The sequence below is a fragment of the Pristiophorus japonicus genome, chromosome 4, assembly GCF_044704955.1.
Source record: "Pristiophorus japonicus isolate sPriJap1 chromosome 4, sPriJap1.hap1, whole genome shotgun sequence".
NCBI classification, from domain to species: Eukaryota; Metazoa; Chordata; class Chondrichthyes; family Pristiophoridae; genus Pristiophorus; species Pristiophorus japonicus.
In genome coordinates, this window is record NC_091980.1 from 197523762 (window position 1) to 197542040 (window position 18279).

The 18279-nt window shown below is 42.1% G+C and overlaps 1 protein-coding gene across 1 annotated transcript in view; it reads left to right on the plus strand.

Moving 5' to 3' along the window:
* Nucleotides 1-18279, plus strand: part of LOC139262282 (formin-1-like) — a 654821-nt gene that overhangs the window by 58410 nt on the left and 578132 nt on the right. The window contains exon 3 of the mRNA XM_070877435.1: nt 17091-17208. Within this exon, the coding sequence (XP_070733536.1) occupies nt 17091-17208 (118 nt within the window). The remainder of the gene's footprint in view (nt 1-17090; nt 17209-18279) is intronic.

Sequence of the window (18279 nt, forward strand, 5' to 3'; positions counted from 1 at the left end):
TCTAGGAATCCCTCAAACTCACAATGTTCTGCAAAGCGCCTTAGTTCGGCGACGTAGCTCGCCACTTCCTCGCCCTCCGATCGTTGACACATGTAGAACCAATATCTCGCCATCAAAACGCTTTCCTTAGGATTTAGGTGCTCCCGGACCAGCGTACACAGTTCTTCGTAGGATTTCTCTGTTGGTTTTGCCGGGGTCAGGAGATTTTCATGGGGCCATAGGTTATTGCCCCACAGATAATTAGGAGGATCGCCCTTCGTTTGGTCGCATTCTCGTCCCCTTCCAGCTCGTTGGCCACGACGTATTGGTCGAGTCTCTCCACGAAGGTCTCCCAATCATCCCACTTTGAGAACTTCTCCAGGATGCCGACTGTTCTTTGCATTTTCACGCGGTTGTTCGTTACCTCGTCGCCAATTGTTACACTCATAATAAATGGTCAGACTGAGTACTGTGCATAATGAGCAGGTGTGATCTTAGCTCCTTTATTAAGGTTCCAGAGTGCAGGTACTTCGTGGGTGGCTTGCTTATATACTGTGCTCCCAAGGGATACTGGGATCACTTGGGACTCCAACAGATAGGCCCTCCGGTGGTCAAGTGTGATGCAGATTACAAAGGGTTAAATACATAACAATAACCATCTTGTATTCCTCTCATATGCATCCTTTCGAGGCAAACAGCCCAAGTTTCTCCACTGTTCTTATAACTCATACCCCTGACACTGAGGATTAGCTTTATGACTCTTCACTGCACTTAATCCTGCACTTTAAATGTTTCTCTTGTTTCTTGATGACAAGAACTGAAGCAGTATTTGATGTGCTGTCTGACTATCTCCTGTGATGTTTATTCAACTATTTTGGCAATATAGTTCAATATTCTTGGGTCGCTTTCAGCTTCATCCTTGGCTACTTCAGCACCATTTGTGGAGTACATGTGTCATCTATTTTACCTTTCTATGTACGCCATGTTACATTTTTTACATTCATTCTTTTCTGTCATTGTTTGGCCCATGCTCATATTTTGTTTAGCTCATTTTGTGGTTTCTGAGCTGCCTCTTTTGAATTCGACTGCCCCTCCTAGTTTGGTATTTTCTGCTAATTTAACCAATTTGCATTGAGTTTCAGACTCTTAAGTCATTGATGTAAATTAGAAACAGTAGTGGGTCTTAGCACTGAGCCCTGAGGAATCCTACTCTACTACTCCATCCCTCCGCCCCCACCGCCCCCCCCACAACCTCCCCAAACTCACCACTCTGACATAACTCATGTGTGCTCATTACTTTTTGTCCTGTAGCTAGTTTTTGATCTAATCCCTGGGTTTACTCTGAATCCCCACAGAGTTGAATTTAATTCATAGACTTTCTTGTGGAACTTTGTCGAAAGTATTTTGGAAATCAAGATACTCCATATGGCAGTGCTCACCACAGTCCACTTCGGTTGTTACTTCCTCAAAGAAGTTGATGAGGTCACTCAGGCAAAATTTTCACATTCTTAATCCATGCTGACTGATATTCACTTGATTGTTATTGTACAGATGATTGTCAGGTTTACTCCCGATAATCAATTCCATTATTTTACATGCAATAAAAGTAAGACTGATGAGTCTGCAGTTGCCTGTGTCTGATTCATCCCCCTTTTTGAATATAGATGCCACCTTAACCTGTTCTCAATCTTCTGGTAACTCTTGGGTGTTCAGCGACACTCAGATAATGATTTAGTATTTCATAAATCTCCTGCTAATCTCTTTCAGAACTCTGGGATAAATACCTTCTTTTCCTGGGGATGTATTTGTTTTGAGCCTATTTAGCCTGTCTTTGATTTTACATGGGGTATCTTTCGTTAGGGCATGTTGCTTGAGTCTTTGAATATTTGGAGGAAGTACTCATTCAGATATTCACTATTTTGAGTTGATCCTCCATTTTAAGTCCATTTACAACTTTCATGTTTTTTACCTCTTCTCTGATTGCCCTCCTTCTGTTGTGGTACTGCAATAATTTTTTTGCTGTTATGTTTAGGTTCAGTTGCTATGTTTTTTTCCCAGCACTTTCTTTGCCTCTCCAGTCACCTTTTTAATGTGTTTTTGAACTTTCTCGTATTCCTGATGTTTATTCAACTATTTCTGCCTGCAGGATTTGTGCATACCATTTTTGTTTTTATCTCACTTTTAAATTGATTTCTGACCCATTTGAGTTCATGTTTGCTTAGTCAAAGCTTGTTGATTCTGACAATGTATTTATCCTGCATGCTCAGCATTATACTTTTAAAGGTGTTCCACTCACCTGTACTGATGTGTTGTCGAACTATCTCTCCCAATCTTTGGTTGCTTCCTCATTTCATTAAATTTAGCCCTGCAAAAATGAGAATATAGCCCCAAATGTTGTAAATGGATATATAGAGTTATGAATTTGGGTCAATGTTTTGTTGACATGCATACATTTAGAATTTCCATTGTGGAATAAAAAACTAATTCTAAATGTTGATTTGGATTAGATACATCCAGTTTATTTAAAAGCTACAAATATTAATTCTTTACAAGATCACATGTAGCTGAGTAGAAATAATTTATGTTAATGGTATCCAAATGGAATAATTTCATGTTTCAAATTATTATGTGACACCATTAGAAACTGTAATATATTAACTTTTCTTTTCTCCGCTCTCCACCTTTCACCTCCCCTCCTGAAAATGGTGTCACTGCGGTACAGCTCCATCAGTGCAGCCTTCTGGCACCACCCGTTCAATCTTACGTCTGGCTGTCAGGTGCCAGCCAATGTCTGTTCTAATTATTCTTCATGTCTAAGCCTGGATAAATATCAGCAAGGCAATTGACATTGAAGTTTTCCATATTCCTAATCCTGTGCTTAGTTAGTGTCAGCTCACGCGCACTTCCACTGGATGGCAACCAGGAATGGGTCCCTGGTCCTTTCTCATTTCCATCCATTTAATCTTTATCCCATCCCCTAAACCCTTTAAAGCTTAGTGCCACACCATGCCGCCATGCTGTTCATTTACTCATTATCCATTGGGAGGAGGCCACTCTTTTCAGTTTTCAAACACATATCTCATGATCATTGACCAAAGACGACAGTGCTTCAATTAAGCTTGTATTTCCACGCACTAATGCTTCCAACACAGAATTGTCTAAAATGGTGCAAAACAAATAATCTGAATTAAACTATTACCACAGTTTGGTTTTTAAAAGTAAATAATTGATTTATGAATTGTATATTTTTTGTGCAAAGTACCACTCCGACCCATTTGCTCTAGCTTTCGCGTATGCAGTAAGTTTGTATGATTCTGTGAAGTTCTCACAGGTGCCAGGAGCAAATGAGAGAATTAATATAGCACGCTAAACTCTATAACAGCTCCCTCAATTTTAATAGAATGAAAACATTTCCTATTCATAAAGTGCAATGCTAATGACCTTATCCTGCACGCCACTCACTGTCTGATAGCCAAGAAGCTGCCATGATGATTTCATCATACGGCAATTCACCATATCAGTCCTTATGACTCAGAACCATGTATTCAGAAGGTTGATCAGGGCTATCATCTGCAGTCTTGGCTGATGACTGACCCCAGTAAGGCTTCTACAGACCAAGGGGGAATAAAATATAAATGAGGCTCATGCCACTGCAAAAATGCTATCGAGCAAACTATAGGAATTCTGAAGTTCCATTTTGGGTGCCTGCAATATACCCCAGCGAGCATCGCCGGAATCATTGCAGCTTCTTGCATTCTGCTTAATATTGCAATGAAGAAAAGCCTGCTGCTTCCAGATGCTGAAAACGATGATGATAAGGATAGGATGGAAGGACCTCCTGCTTCATAGCATGAGGATGGTGAGAAGGGGGAGATGATGGTGAGGAGGGGCAAAGGATGGTGAGGATGTGAGACAGGACAGGCGGGAGCTAGAGAAAGGAGGGTGCAACTCAAAAGTTGACTCAGGAAATTATATAACTTCACATCTGCCCCGTCCCTACAACTTCACAAAGTTCCTCACTAAAAAAGATTTCTGCCAGGTTTCTTCATAAGAAGTCAACATTTCCATTGCTATCATCGGATTGGGCGCAAACCAAATAAAAATCTAGGTAGATTGAAATAAGGTGAAAACTAGCGTTGAAACCTTGGGAAAATCAGACTAACCAACATTGTAACTCTTGGAATAGTAAACTCTTCTATAGCGCTTAAAGGGTTAAAGTTGTATTGTCAGGAATTTGAAGCACCTGATTCTACCATAGTTAGCATTACAGTGACTTTGTGTACTACTTCTTAGTGATAACATTATTGGGAAAATGTTTATGGACTAAAATGCTGTTTTTGAAGTCTTGTGTTTTTTCATATAAATGTCAATGCTCTCTAACACAAGCATCTGATAACAAGAGGCCTTCAGGTCTCTCGTTTATATTTTGAAAAATAAAAAAAGGCACGCACCCTGTTTCTGTTATTTCTTGAACTAGCAATTTCTAATTTTATTTTATATAATTGCCAATAAGTTACTGATTTAGAAATATAGATTCATTTTAGAAAAAATATTAAAAGCAGAGAATTGACTGAGTGGATTGGAAAAGTATTATAATTCCCATATGAATAAATTACAAAAATGAGAGACTTTGCATAACAAAAAATATTCAACTATTTGTACCATCATTATATCGAGGAAGACTTGCTTCCACTCCAAAAGTGAGTTCTCAGGTGACTGAACAGTCCAATACGGGACTTAAAGTCTCTGTCACAGGTTGGAGGAAAGGGTGAGTGGGGAGTCTGGTTTGCCGCACGCTCCTTCCACTGCCTGCGCTTGTTTTCGTGCTCTTGGCGATGAGACTTGAGATGCTCAGCGCCCTCCCGGATGCTCTTCCTCCACTTAGGGCGGTCTTTGGCTAGGAACTCCCAGGTGTCAGTGGGGATGTTGCACTTTATCAAGGAGGCTTTAAGGGTGTCCTTGAAACGTTTCCTCTGCCCACCTGGGGCTCGCTTGCCATGTAGGAGTTACGAGTAGAGCGCTTGCTTTGGGAGTCTTGTGTCGGGTATGCGAACAATGTGGCCTGCCCAATGGAGCTGGTCAAGTCTGGCCAGTGCTTCGATGCTGGGGATGTTGGCCTGATTGAGAACACTAACATTGGTGCGCCTGTCCTTCCAGGGGATTTGCAGGATCTTGCAGAGACATCGTTGGTGGTATTTCTCCAGCGCTTTGAGGTGTCTACCGTGTATGGTCCACGTTTCTGAGCCATACAGGAGGGCGGGTATCAATGTAGCCCAACAGGGCTGTAGTGTACTTGTACCCCAGTATGATTGACATGCATATGCTAAAAATACAGAAAAAATATATAAAATTGTGTTGTTATTTAGTTTGAACTGGGTTATGACTCCCATTGAAATGGAATGCAGATTCCCTTGGTAACACACCCATAAAGCCTGACTGAAACTGGTTCAACCCGATTCAATTCATCTGATTGACGTAAGAGAACAATCAATGATTGCCACACACTCAAAAATTATTTTTGAAATTTTTCAAATACTTGTAACAGTATTTCTCCAACACTTGTGTCCAAAAATAACAATGAAAATGGGTGGTGAACCTGTGGAATTCTCTACCACAGAAGGCTGTGGAGGCCAAGTCACTGAATATATTTAAGAGGGAGATAGATAGATTTCTAGAAACAAAAGACATCAAGAGGTATGGGGAAAAAGCGAGAATGTGGTGTTGGGATAGAGCATCAGCCATGATCATATTGAATGGCGTTGCGATTCGAAGGGCCGAATGGCCTACTTCTGCTCCTATTTTCTATGTTTCTATGTTTCTAATGTTGAGTCCAGAAGGTTGTAAAATCCCTAATGGGAAGCTCGAGGAACATCACCTCAGTTTTCCATTAGGGATTTTACAACCTTTTGGACTCAACAAAGCTGAGGTGCAGTTCCTCGAGCTTCCGTTGAACTTCATTCGAACAGTGTCGGAGGCCCAGGACAGAGAGGTCAAAGTGGAAGTGAGATGGTGAATTAAAGTGGCAGGCAACTGGAAGCTCAGGGCCATGCTTACGGACTGAATGGAGTTATTCAGCAAAGCGATCACCGAGCTGCATTTGGTCTCCCCAATATAGAGGAGAAACGAATACAGTCTACTAAATTAAGAGGATGACAAACAAATTGCTGTTTCACCTAGGGATCCTGGACAGCATAAAGGGAAGAGGTGAAAGTGCATGTGTTGTATCTCCTGCACTTGCAACTGCCTGAGGCTAAGCTTGGTATCATATTTGACCCCGAAATGACCTTCCGACCACATATCTGCACCATCACGAAGACCACCTATTTCCACCTTCGTAATATCGCCCGACTCCGCCCCGCCTCAGTTCATCTGATGAAACCTTCATCCACGCCTTTGTTACCTCTAGATTTGACTATTCCAATACACTCCTGATCGCCTCACTTTCTACCCACCGTAAACTTGTGGTCATCCAAACCTCTGCTGCCCGTGTCCTAACTTGCATCAAGTCCTGTTCCCCCATCACCCCTGTGCTTGCTGACCGATGTTGGCTCCCAGTTAAGCATCACCTCGATTTTAAAATTCTCATCTTGTTTTCAAAGCCCTCCATGGCCTCACCTCTCTCTATCTGTGTAATCTCCTTCAGCCCTGCAACCCTCTGAGATCTCTGTGCTCCTCCAATTCTGGCCTCTCGGAGCATCCCTGATTTTAATCACTTCACCATTGGTGGCCGTACCTTCAGCTGCCAAGGCCCTAAGTTCTGGAATTCGCTCCCTAAACCGCTCCACCACTCTACCTTCCTTTCCTCCTTTAAGACGCTCCTTAAAACCTAATCCTTTGGCCAAGCTTTTGATCATCTGCCCAATATCTCCTTATATAATAATATCCCATTAAGCAGGCACAACAATGTTCCATTTAGGCCCCAGAGTCTGAAAAATCAATTGAAGTGCACTCAATTGCATTTTAGTCTGTTTATGTAAAACTATGCCCAGATACCCATGAAAAATGTTGTATACATGATCAAGAGTGGGGATAATAGGAGTGCAGGTAATCAAGGTTTTACTGTAATCGTATTAGGACGGGTTAACCAGCTTGAACCAGCAGGCGGCATACCATTGGGAAATACTGCTTGAATCAAATTCCGTGCACAGCTTTGCCCAAAGCACATGGTTTTAAATTTAAGGAATTTTTTTTGTCACTCTCATTTTGTAGTATGACCTATTAATTTAACAGATGTTGACTTTTCATCAAAACTCTAACTTTACAAAGTCAGGGTTGCCCACACTTCAAACAAAACCCATCCCACTCTTAGTCAGCATGGAGGAAATTACTCAATGTTTGTGAATTTTTAGCCACACATTAGCTTGTTCCTTATGCTTCATTGTCTCCTTCATTTCTAGGGACAATGATCACACATTCTTATCTTGTGCCCTCCTTAACGTTGATAGTACTAAGACTTAGTTACACTATAACTAAGATTTATTATGTTTTTATAAGCAAGTCAGTCACTCTATTTATAGTAAAAACTGCTCACAGAGTTCCAGCTGAAACAAATAAGTGGCTTCCTGTGAACGAGGAAAAAAATGAATTGCTGTGCTTTCTCCTTTAAACTACAGTACGTAACACACTGATTACATAGCAGACACTTTAGTTGCTCAGTTACGTACACTGTCTGTTTGTTCACTACTCACATGGGTGGGGTGTTTGATAAGTACCTGCCTGGACTGCGGAAGTAGCTGGGAGAGCTAGAACAGCGAAATATGAAACCAGTGCTGTGGGCTTTCTCGCCTCATAGTAAAGCCGGAAACTCGCATTCCAGCTGAAAACTGGAGCTGGACGGAGGAGGAGGGTTACTTGTTCACTCTCTCAAGAATGCTAGATTTTCAACTGCAGTTCACTGAGTGAAAGAGTCATCCAGTCTTTTCAGGCCTGATGTTCTACACCTTCAGTTCAGTATGAAAGTTATGACTGATTTGAATTGCTGGACGAAGCCTGTTTAATCTTACCCTGCTGAGATCTCTGGTTCTGGAATGCCTGTGAAGAAAGTCAGAAAACTGGAGAAAGCACCGGAAAGATTTTTTCAGAAGTTTATTCCTGTTTTTCCATTGAATTCTAATGTTCCTTGACTTGGATTCTGAGAGATTTGAGGTTTACTTTGAAAGTACAGGCCTTCTCACAGGCATTGCACTGAATGTTTCTTCATAGATTTTTTTTAATTTTGGGAAGAGGGCAAGTTGAATCTAATCAGGACAATTATATTAATCGGTTCTTGTTGGCAGATGTTTGATGTAGAAGTAAGATGAACCAAATGCACCGTGGTGAATGAAGTACATAATATAGCAGTTGGCATTGGGTTTCAGTCTATGGGTGCTGGCAGACAGCTGTATTAGTTTGCTTGCAGGTGTTTAAAGAGACTGCTTGCAGTAAATGCTCGCAGATTTAATGTTTTGGACGTAGAAGTAGTGGGGGGAAAGATTAAAATTCACTTCAGAAACAAACCGATTGTACAGATTATGAAACTGAATCTTATCGGTAGTTGATATAAGTTATGGACTAAATTCCTTAACTAAACAAACATTTCGGAGAGGGGAATAGTAAGTCAGTATAAGCAGTAGCAATATGACGGAAAATATAAATAATGGCAATGGTAATGCTGCTGAAACGGAACATGCAGGGAATTCAGCAACACCAACCACAGAAGGTGCTTCATCATTATTTTCTTCACTTTCTATGAAGATGTCATTTCTGGGTCATCGTGGTGGGATTAAGGCTGTCCCGGAAACAACAAAACAAAAGAATGACAAAGGAAATGCATTGTTGACTTTTTTTCGTTCTTTAGATCCCAATAGTGTGTCTGGTAATAATAAGGAGAAGGATGTTGTAACTGCCTCTGAAAAGCCTGCTGTTGTTGAGGCAAAGGAAGAATCAGAGACAGTGGTGCAAGAACAGTTAATAGATGGCGAAATTCAGCTTAAAAACACTGAAAGGGGAAATAAAGAATCCTGTGCACCTGAATGTTCTTTGGAACCCCTTACTCCTGCACAACCATTCGTGAAAGACTTGGGTGAAGGTACAGTGCACGTGCTTCTTGTTCAGACAACAAGTGATACTGAGTCAGAGGATGAAGCTGGACCAGAAAAAAAACAAATTAGTAAAACTAAAATTCCATTGTTAGTTAATGAAAACTCAAAGCACACTCCAGAACAAAATCTGCCAAAGGATGGTGAGCCTACCTCAAGTCAACAACGAGAAAATATTGTTGTAGTTGAAGCTGAAGAGACAAAGAAACTTTCTGAAAACGGATTGTCAAAAGAGAATTTAACCCCACAGATGGAATCTAGTAAAAATATAACAGCAAACGATAGAAGTAGTGAAGCAGAACAACATTTATTAGAAAAGTCGAATGAAGATTTAACATTACCCATGTCAACTGGCAGTTCTAGCAATCTTCCCATCCAAGAAGATCCTGCTCCACAGATGGAGAAGACATTTCAAATGCCTCCCCTCTTTAGTGGATTACGATTACTGAAGAAAGGTGCTATAGGTGAGGACAGGGAGACTGTTGCAGAGATCAAACAGAAGGATCCTGGTTTGGCAATGTTAAAATTGACTAAACCAGGTCAGAAATCTGCAGCTAAACTCTTAACAGAATCTTTACCAAAGAGAAAAGATGACAGAAAACCACTGGAGCTGAAAAAAAATTCTGGATTTATGGATCAGCTCAATCAGTTAATCTTTGATGCCCCCAAAATCGAGGATGAAGTCGATGTTGCTGATGAATGTCAGCATTCAGAAAACACCGCTGAGCCTTCATTACCAGAAGCATCACCAGCGGAAGCACGGATACCTACTTCTGGTGAGACTGCTTTGGAGAGCTTCAAATCTTTATTTATGGCAAGAAATGGCAAAAAGGATGAAGCTGATTCACAAGAGCTTGAAAACCTAAAAAAGAAAAAAAGACAAGAAAAGGAATCACTGAAAGCAGTTTTTGAAAGACCTTTCCTAAAGATGCCTCCCGAGCAGAAACACCATGCAGGATCCACAGAAGTAAAATCCGTATGTTCAGATATTTTTTTTAAATAAAATCAATGTACAGTCTTAAGCAAAAATTTAAAACTGGGTTACAATCATTACTAATTTTAATTTAAATCTTTTAATTCTGAAAGCGTAAATGTTCGTGAAGAATCTGAGAAGCAAAATCAACAGTTTATATTGGTTAATTGATAAACACTAGAACCAGTATTGTAAAATAATTGTTTCTGATACTGATACAGAAATAAATTTATTTCTGCACCTGCTGCATTACTAAAGGAAATACACTTCCTGAATATTATCCTCCAGAAACATGATTTCATTTAGCTAATGGATGTTTCATCGGGTTTTTTGCAGTCACAATCATCTGAATAGTAATTAACCTGACTCATTTTTTAAGTTGGCAGAGTTAGAATTCAGTAGTTCAATATCAATTAATAGTATTGGGCAGCAATCTGACATGATGATCGTAGTTTGGAGTGGACTTTGCATTTTCTATCTTTTCAAGCCAGAGCATTGGTGTAGCCAGTAAAGGAAAATCAACTGTTGAAGCACAAGTTTATGTTGCAATAGCTAACTGGCTACCCCAAGATATATGGCTACAAAAAGTATGCGCTGCATTCACTGATCCTCTTGCTGTACTGCTGATTGCTGCTGATATCTGACACTGCTGCTTCATTTCAGGCCAGGACTCCATGCTGGCCTCCTGATAAATCAGGAATTCCCTCCTATACCACAAAGTCTGATCCTGGAATGAAGGATCAATGGACTGTTGGTATAGAATGTATCAAGAAATTAGAGTGCTTCTATGGCCCCAAGTTTCCACATGATTTGCTCCTGATTTTTAGGAGCAACTGGTGTAGAATGGAGTATCTTAGAAATCGGAATTCTCGTCATTTAGTTTGCTCCAGTTCTATTCAGTTAGAACAGTTTCACTTTGGAACAGAATTTTTTTTTCAAAAGGGGGCGTGTCCGGCCACTTACGCCTGATTTTAAAGTTTCATGAGTGAAAACTTACTCCAAACTAACTTAGAATGGAGTAAGTGAAGATTTTTGTACGCTCGAAAAAACCTTGTCTACACTTTAGAAAATCAGGCGTAGGTTACAAATCAGGCGTAGGGAATGGTGGGGGGGTGTTTAAAGGGAAGTTTACAAACATTAAACACTTCAGTTTTACAAATAAGGAGCCATCATCAATAATAAATGATAAATACATCAATAAATCAACCAATAAATCAATCAAAAAAAATTAATAAGAAATAATTTTTTTTTAAAAAGCAATAAATAAAACATTTTCTACTTACCGACTGCAGCACTGGGAGCCCTCCAACAGCGTGCTGGGATGCCCCCCTCAGTGTGTCTCTGTCAGTGTCTCTATCTCTATGTCTGTCTGTGTGTCTCTCATTCTTTGTCTGTCAGTGTCTGTGTTTCTGACAGCGAGGGGAGGGGGAGGAGGGGGGTAGAGGGAGAGAGGGGGGTAGCAGAGGGAGGGAAGGGGGAGGGAAGGGGAGAAGGGGGAGGGATGGGGAGAAGGGGGAGGGATGGAGAAGGGGGTGGGATGGGGGAGAAGGGGGGAGGTGGGAGAAGGGGGAGAAAGGAGATGGGGGGAAAGGAGATGGGGGGGAGAAGGAGATTGGGGGGGGTGGGGGGAAGGAGATTGGGGGTGGTGGGGGGGAAGGAGATTGGAGGGGATGGGGGGGAAGGAGAAGGAGGAGGGAGGCTGAACGGGCCGGGCCCGAGACTTCGGGCAGGGCCCGTCCCCAGCACCAGATTTACAGGTATGTGGCGTTGGGTCGGGTCGGGGGGGTGGTGGGAGGGAGGTCGGTTCGGTTCGGGTCGGGGGGAGGGAGGGAGGGAGGGAGAGGGAGGTCAGGTCGGGGGGACGGGGGGAGGGAGGTCAGGTCGGATCCAGTCCGGAGGCGGGGGGGGGAGCGGGTGTCGGGTCCGGTCCGGAGGCGGGGGGGGGGGGGGGTGGGAGCGGGTGTCGGGTCCGGTCCGGGGGCGGGGGGTGTGGGGAGCGGGTGTCGGGTCCGGTCCGTGGGCGGGGTGGGGGGGGGGGGGAGCGGGCGTCGGGTCCGGTCCAGAGGCGGGGCGGGGGGGGGAGCGGGTGTCGGGTCCGGTCCGGAGCGGGTGTCAGGGGCCGAGCGGGTGTCGGGTCCAGTCCGGGGGTGGGGGGCGGGAAGCGGGAGTCGAGTCAGGTCGGGAGGAAGCAGGAGCTGGCCGTGGGAGGAGCCTTATTCACGCAGCCTCAGTGAGGCCATTCGGCCAGAGCTAGGGGCTGCGAGCTTCGGGCCCCTCCCACACAGTTTCGGGCGCCTGGAGCTACTGCACTTGTGTGCCCACTGTAGCGCGCATGTGCAGAGGTCCCAGCACTGTTTTCAGCGCAGGGACCTGGCTCCGCCCCCTACAGCTCCTGCTGCGCCATGCCGAGGGCCAGAGGACTTGCAGGGAGGTGGAGAATACGGAGGGTTTTTTTCGGCGCACTTTGTGGCGCGAAAAACGGGCATTCAGGTCGGGACTGCGCCGTTCTAGGCGCGGCTCGAAACTTGGGCCCTATGAATTTGGAGGGTGATGGAGATTATCGTGGATCTGGGGGTGGAGGAATTCAAGGTTGGAGTAGAAAAGGACCACTGTAAACTGGGGGTTGGAATGAAAGAATACCTGTATGAAAGGTGGAGAGCACTTGCTGAGTTGCTTTTGGAGAAGTAATCGTCCAGTTGGTCGATTGAGTATGGATAAATTCACTTGTCACTTATTTTTTTAATTGATAAAAATATCAATTGTGGAGTTTCAGGGTGGTTATGACATTTTAAGGATTCATGGAGGGTGTTCACTTATATGTTGTCGATGAGGTTCATTAGCATAGATGGGCAGTTCAGAAAGTAAGGCTTTGTAGAACAAGGTTTCCATCTGCCCCTGGAGCATTGCTAGACTCTGGGCCTGTGACAACATTTTGGACTTTGGTAGTGAAGATCCAATCATATCCACTGTAATCCAGAAGAATGTGAGGTTGTCTAGGAATTGCTTTATTTCTCGTGTAGCTTGTACTTTAGGAGTATAGATGGAACCCTAATACCTGGCCAACACGTTATTTACTCAGTGGAGTTACTGCCGGTTTGGCTGTCAAATTTTAATATTGATGGGACATTTCTATTCTTTATCTGTTTGCGCAGGATACACGCCAGAGGTTTTCCTGGTTTGTCTTGTGATGTCTGATCATGTGACATCTGACCACATGACATCCGATCATGTGACATGTTATTGCATTTACCTTATAAAAGTCTTGGGTCTCTGTAGTTAACTGTCTTTGCTTAGAGTTTCTTTCTTCTTAAAGTTGTACTTAAGTTTGCTTCTTTTCAGCCACGGCCATGCCGGATTGCTTTAATCCCAAATTCCTGTCCACTCTCCACATTCCCCAATCCATCTCTGCTGAGTTTGACTGCACGTCCTCCAGCGTCCATGAGAACCGATGATGGAACGACAAGGAAAATACCAAATTCACCTTTAACTAGGCAGTTTCAATTATGTTCCCCCATTCTGACCCAGGGCTCCCTCCGGTACCTCACCCAAGGTGCCCTATTCTCCATATGTGAGTTCAGACAGGGAGTGTCTGCTGTATGTTTGCAGGGGGGGGGGGTGGGGGGAGGGTGGGGGTGGGACATCACAGCCCAGATCTAAACACTGTGAGATAGATGTTGGTATGCATTGCACCCACTCTTAGGTGTAAAACTGGTGCAAAGCATACTAATTTAGCAGTGGGACAGCTTTCGCCCAATTTGTGTGTTGGTTCCACTGCTAAATTTATGGGGTCCATTTTACTGGCATCCCATATTAACATATTCATGGAGCTTAATACCTGCTGAAGGAGCCCTTCCTGAAATTGGGAAGTCCTCGCCAGTCCAATTTAAATGAGAGCCGAGGCCCAGTCAGCCCCTTTATACCCATGAATGTAATCATTTTCTTTATTTTCTCTCTCTCTCTCCCTCTCCCATCCATCCATCCATAATTGCAGTGCATTTACACGTAATGCTCAACTGAGAAGTCCACATTCCTAGTTGTAAGGCAAGGAATTTAAACAGAGATTACTGGGTGTGATTTGGGCTGCTATTTTTGAGTCATATTACTGCACATCAGCTAAATCGCAAATTAGGGTGGGGTGGTTACCTTACTGAAAAATCAGGTTAATTTACCTCCCCTCCCACTTAGTAATTTATTCAATAGTTGTATGCAAACATTGAGGAAATAATTGAGATTGCTAGGTAAGCATAAGTTCCCACATGCCTCCCTTCACCTTGCGAATTCATCTCAGTGAAAGCTCACTCCCTTTGCTTTGTTTCAGTGACAGACTGAAAAATGAGAAACTGAAAACAGCTGCAGCAACTTCATATGGGTCCATTAGCTTAGATCAAATGTGATAACTAATGTTACTAATGAATCCCATATATTTCATTTTAGCTTTGTATATTCTTGACATGTTTATCTTTATGCTAAATATACTAGACCCTGATTTTTTTATTTTTCCTCTGGAGTGAAAAGCCTGTAAATTCCTGGAAGTCCACTTATTGCTGGGACTTCTGTTTGCCATCCTGCCATGGGAATGACCCCAACCCAAATTCCACAGACAGGGTTATTTATACAAAAGAGGCAGACACCCATGTTATTTATGATGCTACTGGGATGCCCATATTGTTTGCTGTATTAACATTCTTCAAAACTGAAAGAATGGGAGCGGATTTTAATGTAGTCAAATGAAAGAACCAATTTTTGTACAGTCAGGTCCCAAGAACAGAAATAAGATCAGGTTGTTTGGTACACCACTCTGTTTTAATGGTTTTGGTTGAGGGATGAATGTTGGCCAAAATACCGGGATAACTCTGGTACTCATTGAATAATGCCATGGATCTGTTGAATTCACCTGACAGAGCAGGCAGGGACTCAGTTTAAGGTCTCATCCAAAGGGCAGTATGTCCAAAAATGCAGGACCCAGCACTGCACTGAAGTATCAGTCTAGACTTTGTGTACGTCTGGGACTTGAGCCCACTATCTTCTTTATTTAGAGGTAAGAGCGCTATCACTGAGCCAAGGCTGACGCATGCTTACTTTTGAAAATTCAATCTGTTTATTTTGCATTCTTTTGAAAAATCAAAGGAACTCCCAAAGTTTCACAGGATAAAGGGATACTCCCATCTAATTCAACTCAGAGAAGCCTATGAATGCATGTTGAGAAATTTGACAAACTACGCGTGCTTAGGATGCACTGATGCGTCCGGGGAAATTCTGGAAACTGCCCATACTCAGAGTGCATGGATGTGGTTGGTAAATCACTTCACCTCTTCTGGGGGAATTATATAATCAAAACCTTGGCTTTTGAGACAGGCTCAGGCCTTAGAAGAAAAACTTTAGTGAAGGCATTAAAAGTCAATTCAATGGACAAATTTAATCATGTTATTGTAAAAAATGACAGTTTTTATTTTGTTTAAAGCCTTATTTTGGATATTAGAAATGAGGAAAAAATGGTGAACATTTTTTTCAAAATGCATTTTGAACAATTGATTTGGATCACCTGTTATTATTGGCAGGTTCTCCTGTCTGGTCATTCATGTCTGGTCATTCAGGGATGGTTGTTTTCACAAGTCCTTAGTAGTTTCTCATTGGCAGCTTTCAAGCCACTTTCTTCAGCTTTGATCCTGACATTCCCTACCTCTATTGTTTCGATTTGCTACTGTTTTACTTGGAGCCAATCAGCAAAATGTGTTGTGAAAAGCATGATGGCCAAAGTGTGATATTACAGGAATCAAGTGTAACAAATAGAAAATGTGCACGGGATGCAAGACTATAGATAGTTGAGTTATTTCTTATAAATGTAATATTTTAAAATATGTTACGGTCTATGAGACAACTTTATAGGTTCTGACAAAAATGAAGAATTTTTGTTTATGATATTGTTTATTGGATTCTTTCTTTCTATTCATAGCACACGCAGGGTTAAAGTGAGGTGCTGTGTGCTGATTTTTCAAGTTGCAGAGAATGTACATATGTAATTCAGAAAAGCCATTGTGCTTGAATGGAGATCCATTTAACAGATCATTCAGATTGTTAAGTACAGATCATTGAGTGAAGCCATTCAATTTAATTCAAACATCCTATGATGAACAGCTCTTTAGCCCAAGAGCTTATGATTGTAGTCTTGCATTTGGCCACTGGTAGTCTGCTTACCACTCTAAAGCAAGTAGAGGTCAGGGTTAGTCCGAGGACTCTTAATGGATGTCTACCTAAGAAATAATAGAAATGTGTGTAAAGCGTCACTTTAAGGTCAAGAGTTAACATGGGAAACTCTTGTTTTGATTCCAAGGAGAATAATCTGTTTTTACTGTTTGTGTGCAACACTGTTCATTTATCTATTTTAAAGTTCAATATTTATCTAGTGATTTATAGGCTGAGGCATTGTCTGATGGAGTATTATTTTTTCACTTACCGAACACAAGGCAATCATGTGGTGTCATGAAATATACAGTGATAAGGGTCCCCTATTTGAACCCTGGGACTCATTATATTTACCTCGATATTGAGCAGATAAAGGCACACTCTGGGCTTTAGGGGACATGAGGTTCACTTACGAGAGTGACCTATAATGCTGGAACAAAAAAAAACGATTTCTAGCGTAAAACCCACAAAATAACTGAAATTGTAATAACTGTCAGTGTTGCAGTTAAATTCTATTTATAAATTGACCTGCTCTGACATCTTGCTCTGGGTGTAAGGAACTCAAAAATACAGGGCAAATTGAACTTTGGTGAGTTGTGGTGGTGTAAGTAACTCTGATTCTATCTCTGTGTATATCTTATATCAGTAACCTGGTATATTAAGGAAACTTGCATAGACAATAAAATTGGAGGGGGTGAAAGTGGGAAATAGATATCCAACAAAGCGAGCCTTCTAAATTGAATCCATAGATATACAACAAAGAAATCTATACTGAATATTAACAGGACTAAGATCTATAGTATAAATGCATTCTCCAAATGTTAGTTTTATTGCACAAGTGTTTTCTTTAATGTTCCATTTCTTTATTTCAATCACAGGATTTATCTCCATCAGAATTTGAAGACAGAACTCCTCCTGGACGACTCCAAGCCATATGGCCACCTCCCAAACCAAAAGACGAGGAAGAAAAAGTGGGCCTGAAGTATACAGAAGCGGGTAAGAAGCAAAATAGTCACTGATCATAAGAACATAAGAACATAAGAATTAGGAACAGGAGTAGGCCATCTAGCCCCTTGAGCCTGCTCCGCCATTCAAAAAGATCATGGCTGATCTGGCCATGGACTCAGCTCCACTTACCCGCCCACTCCGCATATCCCTTAATTCCCTTATTGGTTAAAAATTTATCTGTCTGTGATTTGAATACATTCAATGAGCTAGCCTCAACTGCTTCACTGGGCAGATAATTCCACAGATTCACAACTCTCTGGGAGAAGAAATTCCTTCTCAACTCGGTTTTAAATTGACTCCCCCGTATTTTGAGGCTGTGCCCCCTAGTTCTCGTCTCCCCGACCAGTGGAAACAACCTCTTTGCCTCTATCTTGTCTATCCCTTTCATTATTTTAAATGTTTCTATAAGATCACCCCTCATCCTTCTGAACTCCAATGAGTAAAGACCCAGTCTACTCAATCTATCATCACAAGGTAACCCCCTCATCTCCAGAATCAGCCTCGTGAATCGTCTCTGTACCCCTTCCAAAGCTAGTATATCCTTCCTTAAGTAAGGTGACCAAAATTGCACGCAGTACTCCAGGTGCGGCCTCACCAATACCCTATACAGTTGCAGCAGGACCTCCCTGCTTTTGTACTCCATCCCTCTTGCAATGAAGGCCAACATTCCATTCGCCTTCCTGATTACCTGCTGTACCTGCAAACTAACTTTTTGGGATTCATGCACAAGGACCCCCAGGTCCCTCTGCACCGCAGCATGTTGTAATTTCTCCCCATTCAAATAATATTCCCTTTTACTGTTTTTTTTTCCAAGGTGGATGACCTCACATTTTCCGACATTGTATTCCATCTGCCAAACCTTAGCCCATTCACTTAACCTATCTAAATCTCTTTGCAGCCTCTCTGTGTCCTCTACACAACCCGCTTCCCCACTAATCTTTGTGTCATCTGCAAATCAGTAAACAGTTATGTGCTCTTTAAAAACATACAGCTATAAAATGCAACAAATTGTTTGTTTTACAGTCTTGATTTGTTTTACAGTTTTGATTTGTTTTGTAT